The sequence below is a fragment of the Saccostrea cucullata genome, unplaced genomic scaffold, assembly GCF_032062105.1.
Source record: "Saccostrea cucullata isolate Sc308-1 unplaced genomic scaffold, CSIRO_AGI_Scuc_v1 ctg1073, whole genome shotgun sequence".
Taxonomy (NCBI): Eukaryota; Metazoa; Mollusca; class Bivalvia; order Ostreida; family Ostreidae; genus Saccostrea; species Saccostrea cuccullata.
The window spans coordinates 242,622-260,861 of record NW_026926768.1 but is presented as its reverse complement, the minus strand read 5'-3'; the positions used below and the strand labels follow the sequence as shown (position 1 = coordinate 260,861).

General features: G+C 32.1%; 1 protein-coding gene across 1 annotated transcript in view; it reads left to right on the top strand.

Annotated features, from left to right (window-relative positions):
- The first annotated feature begins 10,587 nt into the window (after positions 1–10,587).
- Positions 10,588–18,240, top strand: part of LOC134272615 (neurexin-1-like) — a 48,203-nt gene continuing 40,550 nt past the window's right edge. The window contains exons 1-3 of the mRNA XM_062754831.1: positions 10,588–10,832; positions 12,341–12,553; positions 15,518–16,672. Coding sequence (XP_062610815.1) covers positions 15,943–16,672 — 730 coding nt within the window. The 5' untranslated portion in view covers positions 10,588–10,832; positions 12,341–12,553; positions 15,518–15,942. The remainder of the gene's footprint in view (positions 10,833–12,340; positions 12,554–15,517; positions 16,673–18,240) is intronic.

Genomic DNA, 18,240 nt, shown 5'->3' with positions numbered 1-18,240 from the left:
CTCAAACACCACAGAGAGAGAGAGAGAGAGAGAGAGAGAGAGAGAGAGAGAGAGAGAGAGAGAGAGAGAGAGAGAGAGAGAGAGAGAGAGATTTATAGATGTAAGAGAGAGACAAGATTTTATTTCACATCCCTTCTGTTGAACTTGACATGGCTGTGGACAGCATATTTATTATGAATGAGAAGTCGATCACTGGTAGTAAACAATATTATTGTTCAGGAATTGACAAAGTTTTCTGCTGCAGTGTTTGAAAAAAAAACCATTTTGAACATGATCAAAATTCATTCAAATTAACACTTAGTTATAATGTTATTTTTGAAAAAAAAAAAAGTCGGTGTCAAGTAGTATCCATTAAATAACCCCCAAAACTTGTAAATTTATACTGGTAATGCTTGAAAATGGCTAAGTTCAGAAAAGTTATGTTTTAGTTATACATGAAAATGACAAAGTCCAGAAAAGTTATGTTTTAGTTATACATGAAAATGGCTAAGTCCAAAAAGTTACATTTTAGTTATACATGAAAATGACAAAGTCCAGAAAAGTTATGTTTTAGTTACACGTGAAAATGGCTAAGTCCAAAAAGTTACATTTTAGTTATACATGAAAATGACAAAGTCCAAAAAAGTTACATTTTAGTTATAACTTTTTTGTACCTCACAGGCTAGGTATAACTAAGTTATACTTTAGTTGTAACTTAGTTATAACTTTTTTCGGTATGGGCCCCCCCCCCTCTCAGCTCGCCCGGTTTCGACGCCTATGTCAAAAAGCCTAAATCTAATTCCTAGAGATGGACCTGGCAGATTTTGAAAAATAAATAGACTGTTCTCGAAAAAAATTAAAAATAAATGTACAATAATTTTCACGAATTGATATTTTTAGTATATACATGTACTAAAATAACATGGAACTGTTTACTTAAGCGGTTGTAAAGTATCTTAATTAAAGCCTTTCAATGAACCTTTCGAACAATATGTTTGAAACGAAAAAAAGTAGGGTGGGTCGAGGGCTGACCCTTATGTTATGTGCCCGTCAGATCTAACGTATTTGAAGGGAAAAAAGGAATCGGATTTAAACGAGAGCATACCCCCTCCCCCTTACACTTTTGTCATCAATTTACTTGTCTGTGCTGTATGTAACACAACAAAGTTAATATCAATTAGTCTTTATTATCTCACCTGTGCTGAAAGCTCAAAGTGACCTTTTCTGATCACATTTTGCCCGATGTCCGTTTATCCGTTTTTAAACTTTTCACATTTTCGAGTTCTTCTTTAGAACCAGTGGGCCAATTTTAAGCAAACTTGCAACACAACATTTTTTGGTAAACGGTATTCAAGTCTATTCAAATGAAGGGCGACTTCTTAAAGGAGATAATTCAGAAAATATGAAAATTTGCAATTGATGACATGTTTTAAAAATCATCTCAAGAAACACAGTGCCAAGAATGTTGAAACTTATGGAAGAAAATTTCAAGAAGTGAAGATTAAAGTTTGTTCACATATACTCCCTGGGACCACTTATGGATTTAATGGATTTAAACTTTCAATACTAAGCTGATTTCTGCTATTTTCTTAGCCACGGTGCTCAGGTAAGCGATGTAGCCCATGGGCCTCTTGTAGTTCCACTGCGTTAGTACAATATAAATATTCATTGAATCGCATAATTATTAAAAGTTGTCTTAGCATTTGATAAAGTTGTCCCACAGTTGCTGAAATCGCACCTGTTTTTTTTTCATGCTAACCCCCCCCCCCCCCATATATGGAGGATATGTTGCTGTTTGAAAAAACTCTGCGTACGTAGTGCTCAGTATGGGTTCCCTGTTATGGGTATTTACATGTTCTTATAGAAATCTCAGTTTTATAAAGGATTGCAAAAATGTGCTTTTGAGTACTTTTCTACATAATGCACAGTATTTAAAAAACTCTGCAGCAGTGCATGTATGTCGTATATGATCAATCAGAATGGATTTAATGTGTGCTTACTGATAATTAAAAAATCAGAGACTGAGTGCTAAATTAACGAAAATACCTGATCATATTTTAAACATCACTGATGCAACAGTGAAATACATATATATCCACTGAAACGTTTCCTGGAGAGAGAGAGAGAGAGAGAGAGAGAGAGAGAGAGAGAGAGAGAGAGAGAGAGAGAGAGAGAGATATTATTCATGTGTGTATTTTTTAAAGCAAAACTATGCACCCGTTCTAATTTAGTATTTTGACATAATTATTGACAATTGTGAATAGACATACTTCTCTTCTTGACAGAAATGTTCTTTTATATATGGATACTTAAAGTACAAGTACATATTATACTGATATAATACGGCTGTTTGGGGTATACATGTAAAAAAAAAATCTATGTATACTAAGTTCTTAAGTCTCAAGTTCATGGTTTGATACTTAAACGGAATATTTCTCTTTTCCACAGAAAAATCATTTCACATCAACAGTACTAGTGATTTGAAACAATTAAAATACTACACAATCCAAGAATGACCAGGACGAATACTTAAAATCCAGCAATTTAAATTGATCATGTACATCCTTTTATATCGCATGTATACCGTGCCATATACACAAATGGTAAATGCTATAAAATTAAATTTTCAAGGCTTTAATTTATTATGGACTCTAAAAAATGCATATAATATAATTATGCTCTTTTTAAACTGTTTAATAAGATTTGTGTTTTCTGTCCCCTTTTGTAAACTCGTTAAACGTCGGCGATGTGTATTGCAGCTGACCGACTTTAGCGTGGGAGAGACGCTATCTCGGCTACTTCCTTTGATGTGGCGAGAATGTGACGTAGAATTTAAAGTTCTCGACAAGCAAAGCGTCAGCTCGTCACAAACAATGTAATCCTTTAGGGGTTTTGCGATTGGCTCTAAAGCAAATCCCTGGAATGTTAGTTATGATAGACTTTGAAAAAGCTTTTGACACAGTGTCATGGAAATTTATAGAAAAAACCCTAAATTTTTTCAATTTTGGACAATCTTTTTGTAAATGGATAAAAACTTTTCAATGTAATTCAAATTCATGTGTGACCCAGGCTGGTTTTTTATCCAATTTTTTCAAATTAGGACGTGGCTGTCGACAAGGGGACCCAATTTCACCATATATATTTCTCCTTTGTGCAGAGATATTATCAATAAAGATTAAAAACAATAAAGATATTAAGGGAATTGAAATAGGAAATACTGAATTTTTAATGTCACAGTATGCTGATGACACAATGATAATTTTAGGTGGGTCAGAAAAATCACTTCAGGCTTTAATAAAGGAAATAATAGAATTTTATAATATGTCAGGACTAAGGATAAATCGGTCAAAAACCCAAGTGGTATGGATAGGTAGTAAGAAATATTCTAATGACAGAGTTTGTCCAGAGATGGAATTTATCTGGACAACCAATTTCAAACTTCTTGGAATTTATTATGATGTAGATCTTGCAAAGATTACTAGATTAAATTATGACAAAAAACTTGTTAAAATTAAATCAATTATAGATCAGTGGAATAAAAGAAACTTAACACCGATTGGGAGCTAGGATAACTCTAATCAAATCACTTCTTGTATCTCAACTTAACCATTTATTTATATCCTTACCAACCCCACAAATTAATTTTCTGAAAAACTTAGCAATATACTTTTCAATTTTCTATGGAAATCAAATGTTGATAAAATTAAAAGAAATGTTGTTACACAGCAATATAAACATGGTGGTTTAAAAATGATTGATATTGGCTGTTATATAAAAGCTTTGAAATCAACATGGATAAGGAGAATTATTAATGACAAAAACTCCAAATGGAAAATTTTGCTTGAAAATATAATTGATACTAACAAACTAATAAATACAGGATCAGTATGTTTATCAAACTTTAATAAGTGTTTACACAATCAGTTTTGGAAGGATACATTCAATGCTTTTCGGGAAATCCAAGATAATTCTGAAATTACAGACTGGAATGAATATGTTAACCAACCTTTATGGTTGAATAAAAATTTCAAAATTGGAAAACAATCTGTCTTTTATAAATTGTGGTATGAAAATGGTATTACTCATGTGTTAGATCTCCCAGATGAACATAACAATTTTCTATCATTAGAGGATCTACAAAATAAATTTAAAATTAAAATAAATTATGTGACATATAATGGTATTAGACAGACAATACTAGCAGACTTAAAGAAATACAATTTTTATAGAAATGGATTAATGCAAAGACCAATGATTCCTTTTAATATCAAAATATTTATCAATACCAGGAAAGGATCAAAACCTATGTATGATATTTTAAATAAGCCAGTTATCAAACCTTCTGGTAAAAATAAGTGGGCTAGATATTTTGAAATAACTGATATAAAATACAATGGAAAACAATTTATAATCTTCCATTCCTCGTGACACGGGATTGTAAATTACAATGGTTTCAATACAGAATTAATCATCATATTCTAACTACAAATAGTCTCATGTATAAAATAGGTAAATCTGATACTAAGTATTGTACTTTTTGTGAAGATGAAGAGGAAACAATTTATCATTTAATCTGGGAATGTAATGTTGTTCAGCAATTCTTAAAAAAATTCATACGTTTATGTCAAGCCAAAGACATTGAATTGAATCTCAATGCAAAATCATTTATTTTTGGTGAAAATGACAAAAATGAAAATTCAGAATACTTCAACACTATGTTGATATTAATGAAGCATTATATTTATAAAGTTCGTTGTCAGAATACATGTCCATCTATCCAAGGTCTTTTAAATTTATTTAATTCATATTTTAAAACTTTAAAACACACCATAATAGAGGATAAAAAACTGACAGATTTTAATACTTTCTGGCAGAAATGGGTTGTTATACTTTAATTAATTTACCTTCTCTGTAATTATTATCATCAGTTCTTTTTTCAATTTTTTAAATATTAATTATTAGAAAAATCCCTCAAAACTGCACTGCACTAGTCTTTCTTTAGCTTCCTCCTTTTTCTCTCTTCTTTTTTTCTTTTTTTTTTTTTTTATTTCATATGGTAAGCTTAAAGAAAACTGATTATGTTTTAGGGCATAATATGTAATGCTTAGCTGCCTCTCCCCCCTCTCTCTCTCTTTTTCTCTCTCTCTCTTCATAAACTTTTACACTAATTTTGTATGTTCCAACCATAATTAGTCCTGTTTGATTTTGATTGTACATATTTCCATACAGAAGTTTGAATGTTTGTAATATGTGTAAAAGTTTCAAATTTCAATAAAAAAAAAAAAAAAAAAAAAAATTGTAATTTAATTGATGTATTACGGTACTTGTCTTTTAATAGAGTAAAGCACAGCAGTCTTCTCAATAATGGATGAAATAATCAGAGGTGGGAGGGTGGTTTTTTAAATCAATTGGTCATCATTAATCATGTGAAGGTCATTATCACCTTGGGAACACACCTACACTACCATGACTACCTGGCCATAAGTGTCAGTCATTATTTTACTTTGTTCCCATTACATATATTTCATAGTAAGTAAGGCATCTCAAAACAGAGCATTCCCTCACAAAGACATTTCTATAAATGAAGACAGCAATTTGACATAAATTCTGATGAAAGTTATGTTACATGTAAATTTGTTTCTCACATGGACAAACTAACACATACATACATACGTACAAGTGCACACCATAAATCCTCCACCTTACAATTTTACAACTTGAATTTGAGGTTAGAAATTTTTTCTTTTGACGATTTCATGAATTATGATAAATGATTAATGTATAGTTTTGTTTAGAATTTTAAGGCAAAAAATTTGAACAATTCTTCTTGATTCAGTGAAATAAATACAGAAATTATAAACTAAAATTGACCTTACTACAAGCTTTTCTGAAAATTGATTTTTTTGGTGAAATATGTCTTTGGTAACAGTGTAAGAATGCAAATATGACTCACTTATGGCTTTATACTGGATCAGTTTCATTAGTTGATGTACAATGTATATAGTTTTACCATAGGTAACATTTAACAATAGATTAAAGGTCCTGCGGGATTAGTGTACATGTTACAAACCAGTACTGGCTAGAGAGAATTTGAATCAGTTTTCACCTAATAATGGGTAAATTTTCACAGTCAATTTAAATATTAAGTAATTGCAGTTCATAAAGTGTCATTGATCTAAAGGTGTCATTATATTATAGATTTTTCCATAATTCAGAGGGTATTGGTCTATATTAACAGCAAATTATTTTTAAGCACCCCAGAGTTAAGCAGATATGAATTACATGTATGCAGAATCAAAAAAAAAAAAGTTAAAATATTTGAGCATATTAAACAGCACATTCATATAATGAGAATCTGTGGTTTTTAAATCACAGCAAATGACATAAAAAATTTCCTTGATATGATTTTCTGGTTTAAGGAAGGCCCACACTTTTACGGATCCGGTTCTAATTTTACACATATAAAATAAAATATAAAAAAATTATGATTTTCACTTTTCTATTGATATAAATCTTTTTGATTGATTGAGAATGATTTAGCAAGTAAATATTTGTTTATTATAGTGTTATTGTGCATATGAAGCATATAATATACATTATTTATGGAAATTAAAACTTTGCATTCTGTCCATAAGACCTATATGTCATTTAGAACTTATCCAGACACAAAATTCTTAATTAAATTGCTTTTAAGGACCTAAATCTTTTTAATTTTCTTTTAAGCAAACTAACCTGAGATCTATTTTTATTGATAAAGAGCCTATATCATCCATTTAATTTTTATTATTTAAAAATTTTACATTGAATAATTGAAAAAATTGATATTTCAAAAATGGGGGGTTTACGTCTTCAAAAGACTGTTTTGTTAAATTCTCTGGTCAATCATAATAAAGTAGATGTTTTTGTTAACATTAGATATAATTCTCAATAGTTTTAAAGAAAAAATGGCATCTAAACATATTGGATTTTAAGAATTATAAAAAATAAAGATATTTTGAGATTTTTTTCTGAAAGGCATGGACAGATTCAACACCGATTTGTTAATGTTTTGCAGTAAAAATTTCAAATTTTCTCCAGGTAAATGAATATTTTTGATCTTCATAAGTTTTAACATAAATTTGATGTGATTTGGTGCATAACTAAGAGAAATATGATATCACACTTTTTTATGTGCAATTTTGGCTGTTGAGTTTTTAGAGGTATGTGTGCTGAGACATGTTGTATGAAAATCAATCTGCAAAGATATGTCTTTTAAGGGTGTTTTAGTAAGTTTAAAGACTTGTTCAAAGTATTCAAATTGAAAAATTATCAGTTTGACAGAAAATTCTGAAAGTACGGACCTACCTTAAATAAAATTGGCTGCATGTGGATATAAGTAAATATTCAATTGATGACTGCATTTCAGCTTTATGTGTTAATACCGAGTATTTGTACATTATGTCTTAAATTCTAAGACCTCAAACCCCCACTTACCAACTAATTAACCCTTACCTCTGAAAAATACATGCAAAAACATAAAAACATATATTGATATGCCATAATTCTATGTTTATCATACTAAAGAATATTTTAATTAAAGCGTTGCATGATTGATTGTGTTTTTGGACAACTTAAAAATAATCAGCTGTAATTGTCAGGAATGTACACTATTTGGCGATGTGAGTTGGTGGTATGAAAGACTGGTGTTGCCTGACTGAGGCCTGTAAATATTCCTTTCCTTGTCTTCGTCTGATCAATACGGTGTCTTCACTGCCGACTACAGGGGCTTGTTTGCGGGCTTTACGGCCCGTCTCGGTTCTGAAGAATTCCGAGACGTGCATTGCATGACAAAAACTTAATTCCGAGATCTGATAATAGTCTTCAAGACAAGTTTTCTATCGACATCCAGCAGTAAATTTGTTTTCTACATACCAACGTCCCTTCGGTATTGTTGTTTTTTTTTGGTTATATAGGCCTGATAAATTGTTTTGCATGAATTGCATATCATTGTACATGTGACTACAGTATGAGAGAGAAAAACTGGAATGAATTTTCTATCACATGGTTTTGAAATATTGGAGACACTCTGTTCTAAATCCTATGGGGATCTTTCTAGTTGTAGAGATTTTTAGTTTTACAGCATTGGTGATGACGATAAATACATGAACATTGAGATGAAGGATTTTAATTTACCCCCCTGTGAAATTTGATAGATTTCACATGGTTTCTGTTCCAACGTTATAATTAAGTTGCATTAAAATCAAGTTTTAAGATTTAATTTTCCTTTACCATAGAAATCAAATTTTCAATAGTTTCTTTGTGTTCTGAAAATATGAATCATTTTTAACATTTCTTGAAAATGGAAAACCTCTTATTTTAATTTAGAGCACATCATTAATTTTCTTAGATTTAATTCAAATTAAGAACGTGCACATAAACTGGGTTGTGAGGTTGGTCTAAAATTAATGTATGGGTATGCTGTATTGAATTTAAGGTTGTGTGGGAAGGTTTGATCAATGTTGTATTTTTGCAGAATTAATCCATCTTGAGTCACAGTCAGATAGCGCGGTTTAACAATTGCTTTTTCTGTCTTGTTTAAATATCACAGAATTCTCTATAATAGCACAGATATCGATGTGAATTGTTCCCACATATTTGTAAACTTGGTCAAATTTGTGGAAGGCTAAATAATTCTACAGAGTGCTTTTCAATCAGAAGTGGAGGAGAGCTAGGGGTTGTATCTGCTTCCAAAATGTATTGCAAGGAAATGAATCGGTATTTGCATATTTCCTGTACAGTTTATTAATTTCAAAGCAGCTAGATGTTAAATTTCGATCTAGGGCAGAGACAATCATGTACTCTTTCAACAAAAAATAATAAAAAAAAAGGTTTAAAAAGTTGTCATGTGAAATGCTTGCAGGAGAATTAAAAAAAAAAAGGATTATTTTGTGAATAAGAAAACTCAAATACCGAGTACAGGTACATGTATTGGGTAGACAGAGAAGTTGAAAATTTTAATAATTTAAAAGCTTTTAAATACACACACAAATGAAATCTTTCAAATGAAAGAAACTCTTACAAAATGTTAGTTTTAACTTTTCCTTGAGGAACAATAAAGTTTATAAATTTACAATACTATTAAAGCTGCATTTTATTGTCTTTCACTTGAGAATTTTAAATCTAAGAAATATATAGATAGCCTTAACAGTGAAGGAAGAATTTGTTTTAATCCCTGCAGATATCAAATCAAATAGCGTAAAAATCACTCTTTAGAGTGGAAAATTACAAATTTTATTATTTATGAAGGTGAGATGCAGTATACAGATTTGAGTCTCCATGGCCTAGTTTTTTTGAGATGACTTTTGTTACGTAAATACTCTAGTTCCCACCCAAGTTTTTGGAGTCTGAGATGAAATATTTACTCTTTCTTTCTTTTTTTTACCTTTTGAGTGCAATCAATAAACATTAAAATGCTTTAATGCTTCCATTGTGCTGGAACTGTTAATGGTAAAATTGCGCATAAAATTGCTGCATCAGTGCAGTTACATGTAATTATCTGAAAGATCTTGGTCAATTGTTCCAAACCTGTAATTAGACAGAATCGTTAATGAAAATGTGTGCCATGTTAATGGTTTTGCCATTGCCTCTGAAGGTACTAAAAGTCTGTGTTAATTATTAAAACTCGCTTGTAGATCGAGTTTACTGTAAAATTTCTGATTTTTGTCCCCTTTAAATTTATTAAAAGAAAAGTTACACTTTAAATTTACAGATCTTTATAAAACACACAGTTTTTAAAATATATAGAATATTAAAATCCTGTGATATGCTAAAAATCTGTTAAAGAGCAAATTGGGTTCAAGACACCCACATTTCAAAAAGACATGGTTCATGTATAAAATGTTACAAATCTAATGCCATGTCATTTTCAATGTTCAGCTGCAGTGTATTATAAAATATAAAATTTGATGGAAGTTAGGGTAGGCCTAATGAAGAGTTTCATTAAAAAATATGATGAAATTAATACATGTTTAAAAATAATTAATCAGAATAAAAAATTAATCATGTCATATGGAATATTAAAGGCCCTTGATTCTCGTTAGGGCAGGCCAAGATTAAGTGTAGTGTATTTTCTTGTGGGATGTAATTATTGTCTAAGTCTTACAGAATGATGAACTGGATGACAGAATGTGATAGCATTGACATAATCCTCGTGAAATCTGAGAATATTTGACTCAGCATCATTGTAGAATTAACATCAGCGTAGAATTAACAAAGAAATATTGAGGTGTCTTGCTGCCATATATACTTTATCACATCGAAACTGCGCTGTTACATCTTGTATATATAAGACATATCAGGGAATCTGTATTGATTAGTTTTTCAAGTTGATTGAGAATTCTTCAACGCAGGTGATTTTGAGCAGTGAGTTTTGTTTAATTAACAATTAATCGTCAAGACGTAGGTGGGAACTCTTCCTCAGACAGGTGGAATTTGGTGAGGGCCAATCTCGAGCCTTATATACGCTATGATGCCTGATTGATAATGCTGACTGTTTATGCAAGATTAAGTGAGTTTCCAATACCTGATTTATTCCTGGTGAATATACAGTAATGGTATTGGGTAAAAATTTCCTCTTGACTCTCTCTCTCTACACACGTAGCTGAGAAGTCGTGAGGCAGTAGGACAGTATATCTATACACTGTGATGCTTTATAGTGGTCAATATAGGCCCCCTCTCTATCTGTGCTAGCCTCTGAATCATCCAATCGTGGACCACCGCCATCAACGTTTGTTTTTCCTTAATTGTAGTAAATAGTGTCTGAATCAGGGATGCTGTGTCATTGATTGGGGAAGGCTTTAACTCGGCACTGATTGGTAAGATCCACATTATTCTCTCTACATGTCGTTACTCGGGAGTTCGGAATCATTTTATCTGTGGCTTCTCTCTGTCATTTTTCACAGATTAGAAAGATTCTTTCATTATATTAGCTCTATTGTTATCCGGTTATGAATTAACTGTTAGGTTTCATTGGTAATGGATACTTAATGTTTTTTTTTTTTTTAAAAAGATGTATTGGTATAAAAAATTAACTTTTGAATGAAGAATTTGTTGAATGAAGCATTGAATGGTTCTATTAATTATCACTTCATAGTAGTCACCAGGAAAAGTGCATATGCATGGATTATTGAATTTTGAAATTTTAAATTTTATTCACACAACTGTATGATGTTTAGGAAACTGAAATAGAAAAATTACCATCTAATTTTTGTATATATTTCTATAGATAAGAGTATTTTACTGCAAATTTTATACAGTGTAATTTTAAATGATGTTTTTTTGCAAGCAGTTAAGTTTTAATTTTACATTTTTAATTTTACGTTATGAATAGAATTGAATTTTCTAGTATAGTCATGATAATGTTCATAAAAGAAACAGATACAATCTATTTTATCAATGTATTATGATAAATTGTTTCATATTAAAAGTTCTTGGATTACCACTGAGGCTTAAACATGTTAAAAAAAATAATAAAATAAAAAAAAGTGTGATAGATAAAACAAACGATCACCAATTAAACAAGACAACACAGCATTTAAAAATTTCGGTGTGATATTTGAATTGAACAATATATTTCTTTATTAATAATTCAGTAAACATTTGTTATGAACCATTCAGATATGATGAAAGGATCAAGAGACTACTATAAATGCTACATAATTATTAAATTAAATGCTACATATATGTCAGAATGGATTAAAACGATGAGGTGGGTGTGTAAGCCTATCGTGTTGTTAAATATGAAGGTGCCAAGAAATGTGAGAGAAGTGGGAGTTTTTATGGTGAAATGATTCTCTCTCTCAAAGGCCGCAATTCCCAAAAGGTTATTAAAGTTGATTGAAATTTGATTTATTTACAGCATTTCAGGAAAAGGGTTATACCAGTTTAAGTTTTTTTATCATTTTTTTAAAACATGGGTATTAAAAATTGATGGTTTAGTCAAACATGGAATTTTTTTTCCGAAGTGATATTAGATTTACTTAGGGTGTCATAGAGTGTCACTTGAAGATTCAAGACTTTTCTCACCAATACTGATAGGAAACTTTGATTATGTATCTTTTAAGCTTTTGTAATCAAAGCTTGCCCTACCGTACAGGCGCGATCTCTTCTTTTCACACTTTAACAATGGTAGGAATTCATATCAACACATTATCTGTGCGAACGTTACTCTTACTCAGGCTTCTCTAATTAGATTTATGAAGTCTTTTCCATTGGACCAGTAAATTTTAATCTTTTCGGTCCCCTGCCTCACACATTTCTTCAGTGAGATTTCTGGACCAGTCTTTGATGAGGCATTAATATACACACACTGATTGCATTGCAGGTCACAAACAAGATAATGGTGCCTTGCTTACAACATTAGAAGAAGCTGACGATGTGCTGGAAGATGGCATGTCCTTTATTTCTATAGAGATCGAATCTAATAAACCAAAACCCCAGATGATTCTGACATCTTGCACTATAAGGAAAGCTTCAAAGTAACGGAACGGTAGAATCAATAGAAAATCGGACATCTCTTGATTGAACACAGCCAAGGGTAAGCATCTGCCCACAGATCGCTGCAAAAATTCTGGGATGATGCATGAAGGTGGTGTAAATTTTGTACTCGGTCCTACAAATAGTATTGACACATAGAATATATGTTTATGATTTCTGTATTGTCTTTTGACAAATTTTCTGAATTATATTTTCAAACAATAGGATATTTATTTTATTCATACTTTAGGCCACTTTTAAAAAAATTGGAGAGCTACAGTGCCACCCAATAAAAAACTGTTACACAGTATATTTGTTGTGCACAAAAAAGTGCGCTCGGATCTTGATTAATTTTTCCAAAGTCTTACCTCAATTGCAAAAAAGGGAAGATTTAAAAACATTCCTATCTCCACAATCAAGTACTCTGACTCGTAGTTGACATCTGAATGAAGCATATTGGACCGAATTATCTTTGAAACCAAAATGGCAGTATAAATAAGTGAAATGATCTATGATTACAATATCAGGGTCAAGAGGACTATTAACAACAATTATTAAGAATATGTTAGGAACACAGGGTTAGTAATATTTTGAGATCACAGTTTAAAAAACATGGAGAAATAAATCGAGAACTGAGTGCTTTTTTTTGTGTGCAATAAATATACAGTTTTTACAATGGGTGGCACTGTAGCTCTCCGGTCTATCAATAAGTTTTTTCGGAGAGCTACAGATCTGCAGCTAATGATTTCTATAATGACTTTTGACTAATTTCCTGAATTATATTTTCAAACAATAGGATTTTTATTTTATTCATACTTTAGGCCACTTTAAAAAAAAAATTGTTTGGTTGCCCTCTCCCGACTTGGTCTGAAAATATTGGGTCGGTAGGTATTTTCCAGAGTACTAAAAAAAATTGTTCCTTGGAGGTTAAAAAGATGTTTTGAGTCTGGCCATTTTTAGCCACTTGGTCAGGAGAGGACAAGCAAACAATTTTTAAAGATGGCCTTATTTATGCATTTTAATAATTATTATCTATTTTCATCTTTTTGCTTTCCTTTTTTTTTTTTGTATCCTGCTTTTGCTGTCAAGTAGAGATATCAATTTGGGTGACTGTAATTCTGTCTTTAGCTGTCCATCTGTATGTCTCTCTCCCAGTCTGTTAGAGAAAACTGTTTTAAATTTGATTTTGAGGTTCAACGGTCAAGGTCACAAATTTATATAACTATGCACTGTACACTAACATTCCAGATGAAATCTCAAAAAGTCCTTTAGCTGTTGGAATTTAATTTCATTTCATAACTACAATGTACCTGTGGCTTAAAGAAGACCCTATTTATTTTGAGGTCAAAACTTCAAGGTTACAGTTTATACAGTGAACTGTTAAAGGGTTAGCTAATAACGCATTCAATAGATCAGGTGGTTAGCCTAGTCCTTTGGAAGCCAAAGGTGAAAACTTAGAGTTCAGAGTTATGTAGGTATGAAATAGTTTCTAGATTCACTTCATACTATGTACACATGTAGCTAAACCATGTACTGTAAACCAACTATTATTCGCGTCATCTTTTATTCACGATTCGTCAGTTTAAAATCAATCCGCGACGATTAATTTCCGCGACCGAGGAAATATTCTCTACAAATCCTTAGCAAAATGAATGGTTCGCGGCGGTTAATATTCGCGAGTTAAAGGTGGTCGCGGAACTCGCGGATATTTCTTGCATGCGAATGAAAGTTGATTTACAGTACATGTATGACCCCTATTGATTTTGTGAAGATTTAAAAAGGTACAAATGTCAAGGACACAAACTTGTATATAGTTACTTTATTTGCTTTCGGATAGTACGTCAAGTAACCATCTGTCCTAAAGAAGGAGACATAATTTCCCTTAAGTAACTTGTTTCAACTGAGCTAATTTAACCATATTTATTAAATGGCAATGTTTTGGGACTGACCTACTATATTTGGTTTGACAGAGCCAAAAATCTTTTTTTTTCAATGTCAAAGGCTGATTAGCAGCAGTTTGGTTCAGTGTTCAGTAAAAGACAAAATTTTTCCAGATCCCTTTCTATTTATGAATTGAGTGAATTAATACAGTAAAACTTGTCTAATCCAGACACCACTGGCCCCCAAAAAATTGGTCAGATTAGACAGGTTTTCAGATAAGACACAGTCACACCATTTTAAACAAATAGATTAACTGTAATGGGATTTAAAGTATACACCATATTAGTTGACAGGGGATGCTCACTCCTTCATGGCACCTTATCCCACCTCTGATGTTTTGGAGGTCTGTGTTTGCTCTGCTCCTATTTGTACTGTTTTATGGACTTTTGATCTTAAATACTGATCATTGTCTCCATATGTTTTATTTTACAAGATTTTGGACTAAAAATATCCAAATTAGACAAGTTTCACTGTATCTTCACTTGCAGAATTTTGGGGTCTGATTTGAGAGCAAATACTTTAGAACTATAATGAAAGTCCCTAGTATGTTCTAGGGATTTCATTTTCAGTGGTCTGTTTACTAAATGAACTAAAGACAGTTCAAAAAATCATTTTTTCTTGGACATTAACCCTAATTTGATATGAGATAATCTTATGAAAAGAAGTCTTGTCTGTCAAAATTGTTCTTTCAATTCAAAAATATTTTTAAAATATATGTATTTTTTTAAAACAATAGAATACCATAACTAAGATTTTATTATTTGGTGTCACTCCTTTTTCTTTGAATTGGTTACCCGGTTAAGTTTTGAAAGCCTGATCGAGACAGGTTCAAGTGCACTGTTATTACATAATAATGGATCCTGATTATTGGTCCTTTACAATCTCGGCCATATGACAATGTTATATGTGTTAATTATCTTGGAAACTATGGTAATGCTTTATCAATTAATTGTGTAATGTGTCCAATGTTATCTCACCTGGTTAATTATGAAATTCTTCCGAGAGAGATATATATACATGTGACAATAGCCAATAATGATAGAATGCGAGTCGACTGATTTTTTTTCCGTTTCATGTTTTACAGGTACATCACACTGAAGTGTGAATCTGTCAATAATTGATGCTTGGTAAAGAGACATCATGCCTTATAGATGTGACACAGCAGCAGGAAGTCAGAATCGGGGCTGCATGTCAGGAGCAGAGGCCTGAAGGAACGGCACACAGATAAAAGCAAGTCTGTCCTCCCAGTGTTACAGGATCAAAGTGGAGTGTGGAATATCCACATCATGCCTGGAATATACACTATAGATAGTGGGCCTTGATCTGAAAAAAAAACCCACAGTCAATAGGAATTATAATTACTCAACAGCTCCAATTATAAATTCTAAGTGAAGAGAAAAAAAAAAGATGACTGCTATGTTTTTTTTCCTTCAGCAGTTAAAAATAATTAAGACTTGAAAAGAAGACTTGTAGAATCAATAGGCTGTGAGGTTTTTCATTATATCAGTGATGATGTCGCCTGAATACTCCACCTCTTGTGTTCTCTGTGGTTTTTTGTTTTTAGTTTCTATGTCCTCCACATTAAGCTTCAAACTAGAGGGATCTTCCTCCTCCTATGCAAAATTCCAGAAATGGAGACCCTGTCAAAATGGATCGCTTCATTTCGAATTTCAGACTTCCATGGCTAGTGCCCTACTCCTCTACATGGATGATGGGGGATTTACGGATTACTTCGAGTTATCCCTGCTGGTTGGGGCCATTCAATTGAAGGTCAATTTAGGGGGTAGCCAGGTTAGGTTGAATTTAGGGAACAGTTTGAATGACAGTCGATGGCACAAGGTTGGTGTGTTCAGACAGGGTAGGACTGTGACGCTCACTGTAGATCAGCTGTCCACGTCCCAGGAGTTTTACGGACGTAACTTGGATTTCGGCCGAGGGAGAAACAGCCCTGTGTTTATTGGAGGTCTTCCTTCACTATACCTTGACAGACAATCAGATTTAACTTTGCAGCATGTTATATACCAACCATTCCTGAATGGATATGTTCGTAAAGTTCTGTATAGTAATTGCGGGGAGTCGCTGATTCGGCCAGAAATGTTGGATTCCAGTGGAATTGTGGGAGAGACGAATCTTTGTTCGCGTAACCTGTGTAAAAATGGAGGAGTCTGCATCACCAAGGATACGCAGACCACCTGTGACTGCAGCAGGACCAATTATGAGGGAGCGTTCTGTGACATCGGTAAGTTATAAATGACAAGGATTTAGAATTGTGTACAATTACTGTGGTTTCATCAAATTTTGTTGGAATCAATTTTCGTTGATTTTGTAAAACAGACGTTTTCAAGGATACGTAATTTCATGGACAAAAGCATTGCCTATACAAATGAATATCGTATTTGTTAATTCAATGAACATTTGAATTTGTGGATCTCAACAATGAAATCCTTGAAAATTAGTGCTCAACAAATATTGATGAAACCACAGAACTTGGTTTAGATTTGTCATGACACCCTGAATGAATTCAGTTTTGGAAACGTATTATCAATGTTCCGCTTAATTTTGTCTGCAAGAATTCTTTCAGATGGCTTGATAATCTTAATGAAACTTTTCAGTAACACTTTATATCATAAAGTGGACTTGTGCATGCAATATTCTAAATGGCCACTGTTAATTGCCAAAGAAGAAGGTACAGTTTCAATACAAAGTAAGCCCGATATTTTTCTAAAATATGAAAGTGATGTAAGGAAACAAAATTCATTCTTTCTTAATCATAGAAATTCCCTGCAGCAAGAATATACAAATTGTTTTTCTCATATGACCTCCTTAATGCTAATTGTGACGTCATTAACTTGTGCATTTTCCCGTATTTTCTTAAAAAGTTGCAGAAGACATCAACTTTCAGTGGAATTTTCTTTCAGAAAACATACTCTGCCACCGTCACCCGGAAAGATTTTGAGATATGTGATTTTTCATAACAGTTTACATAATATATCCAAAAATTAAAGTGGGCGACGGTGGCAGACACCATTTTCCTTTACACTATTTTCTAAAGGAAAATAAGCACAGAAATGAGTCATTTTGAGGCTTTTCTGCATGAAACTTAAAAATGCACCAAATTAATGTGCATCCTCATTCATGCCATATTCTTTCATGATTAATCATATTTATCTACTCAACTATTGTTAAAGCCAATATCATAACTTTTTAAGACCATTCAATTTTTAGGGCACATTAAAGTTCAAACTGTACCTTCTTCTTAAGGTCGGGTTCACCGTTGACATACACAATGCTTGCAAGGCAAAGCTTCTGGTTTGATTTGTTTTTTAGATCCTGAATATTCTAGAATGAGTGGATTTAATTTTCAGCCTTGATTTTCAAGGTCATCCAACAATAAAAGTTTAAGAAACAAATCTTTTTGCAAAATTTAATTGAAATAGTATTTTATATAATCCAAAGGAGTTTTTCTGTAAAAGATTTCAAAGATAAATCAGAAATAGGGATGAAAAGACCACAAAAGTGAGATGGAATTTACTGTAATTCGTAAAATGATTAAAATTAATCCTGTATATATAGTTTAATATTACAGGGATTAGGAATATAAGTACATGTACTGTTGAACATTCATTTTAATTTGAGGTGGCCAATTTTTATTGATTGTTTAAAATTTATGGGTTTTGGGGGGCACAATATCCCTGAGCAAATGTCTCATAAATCAACTAATATCCCTGTTGGTTGTAAAATTGTGAGTTAATAGGGTGGATACTCGCAGAATCCACAAAAATTGATACTCCTATTTTTTTATTCATA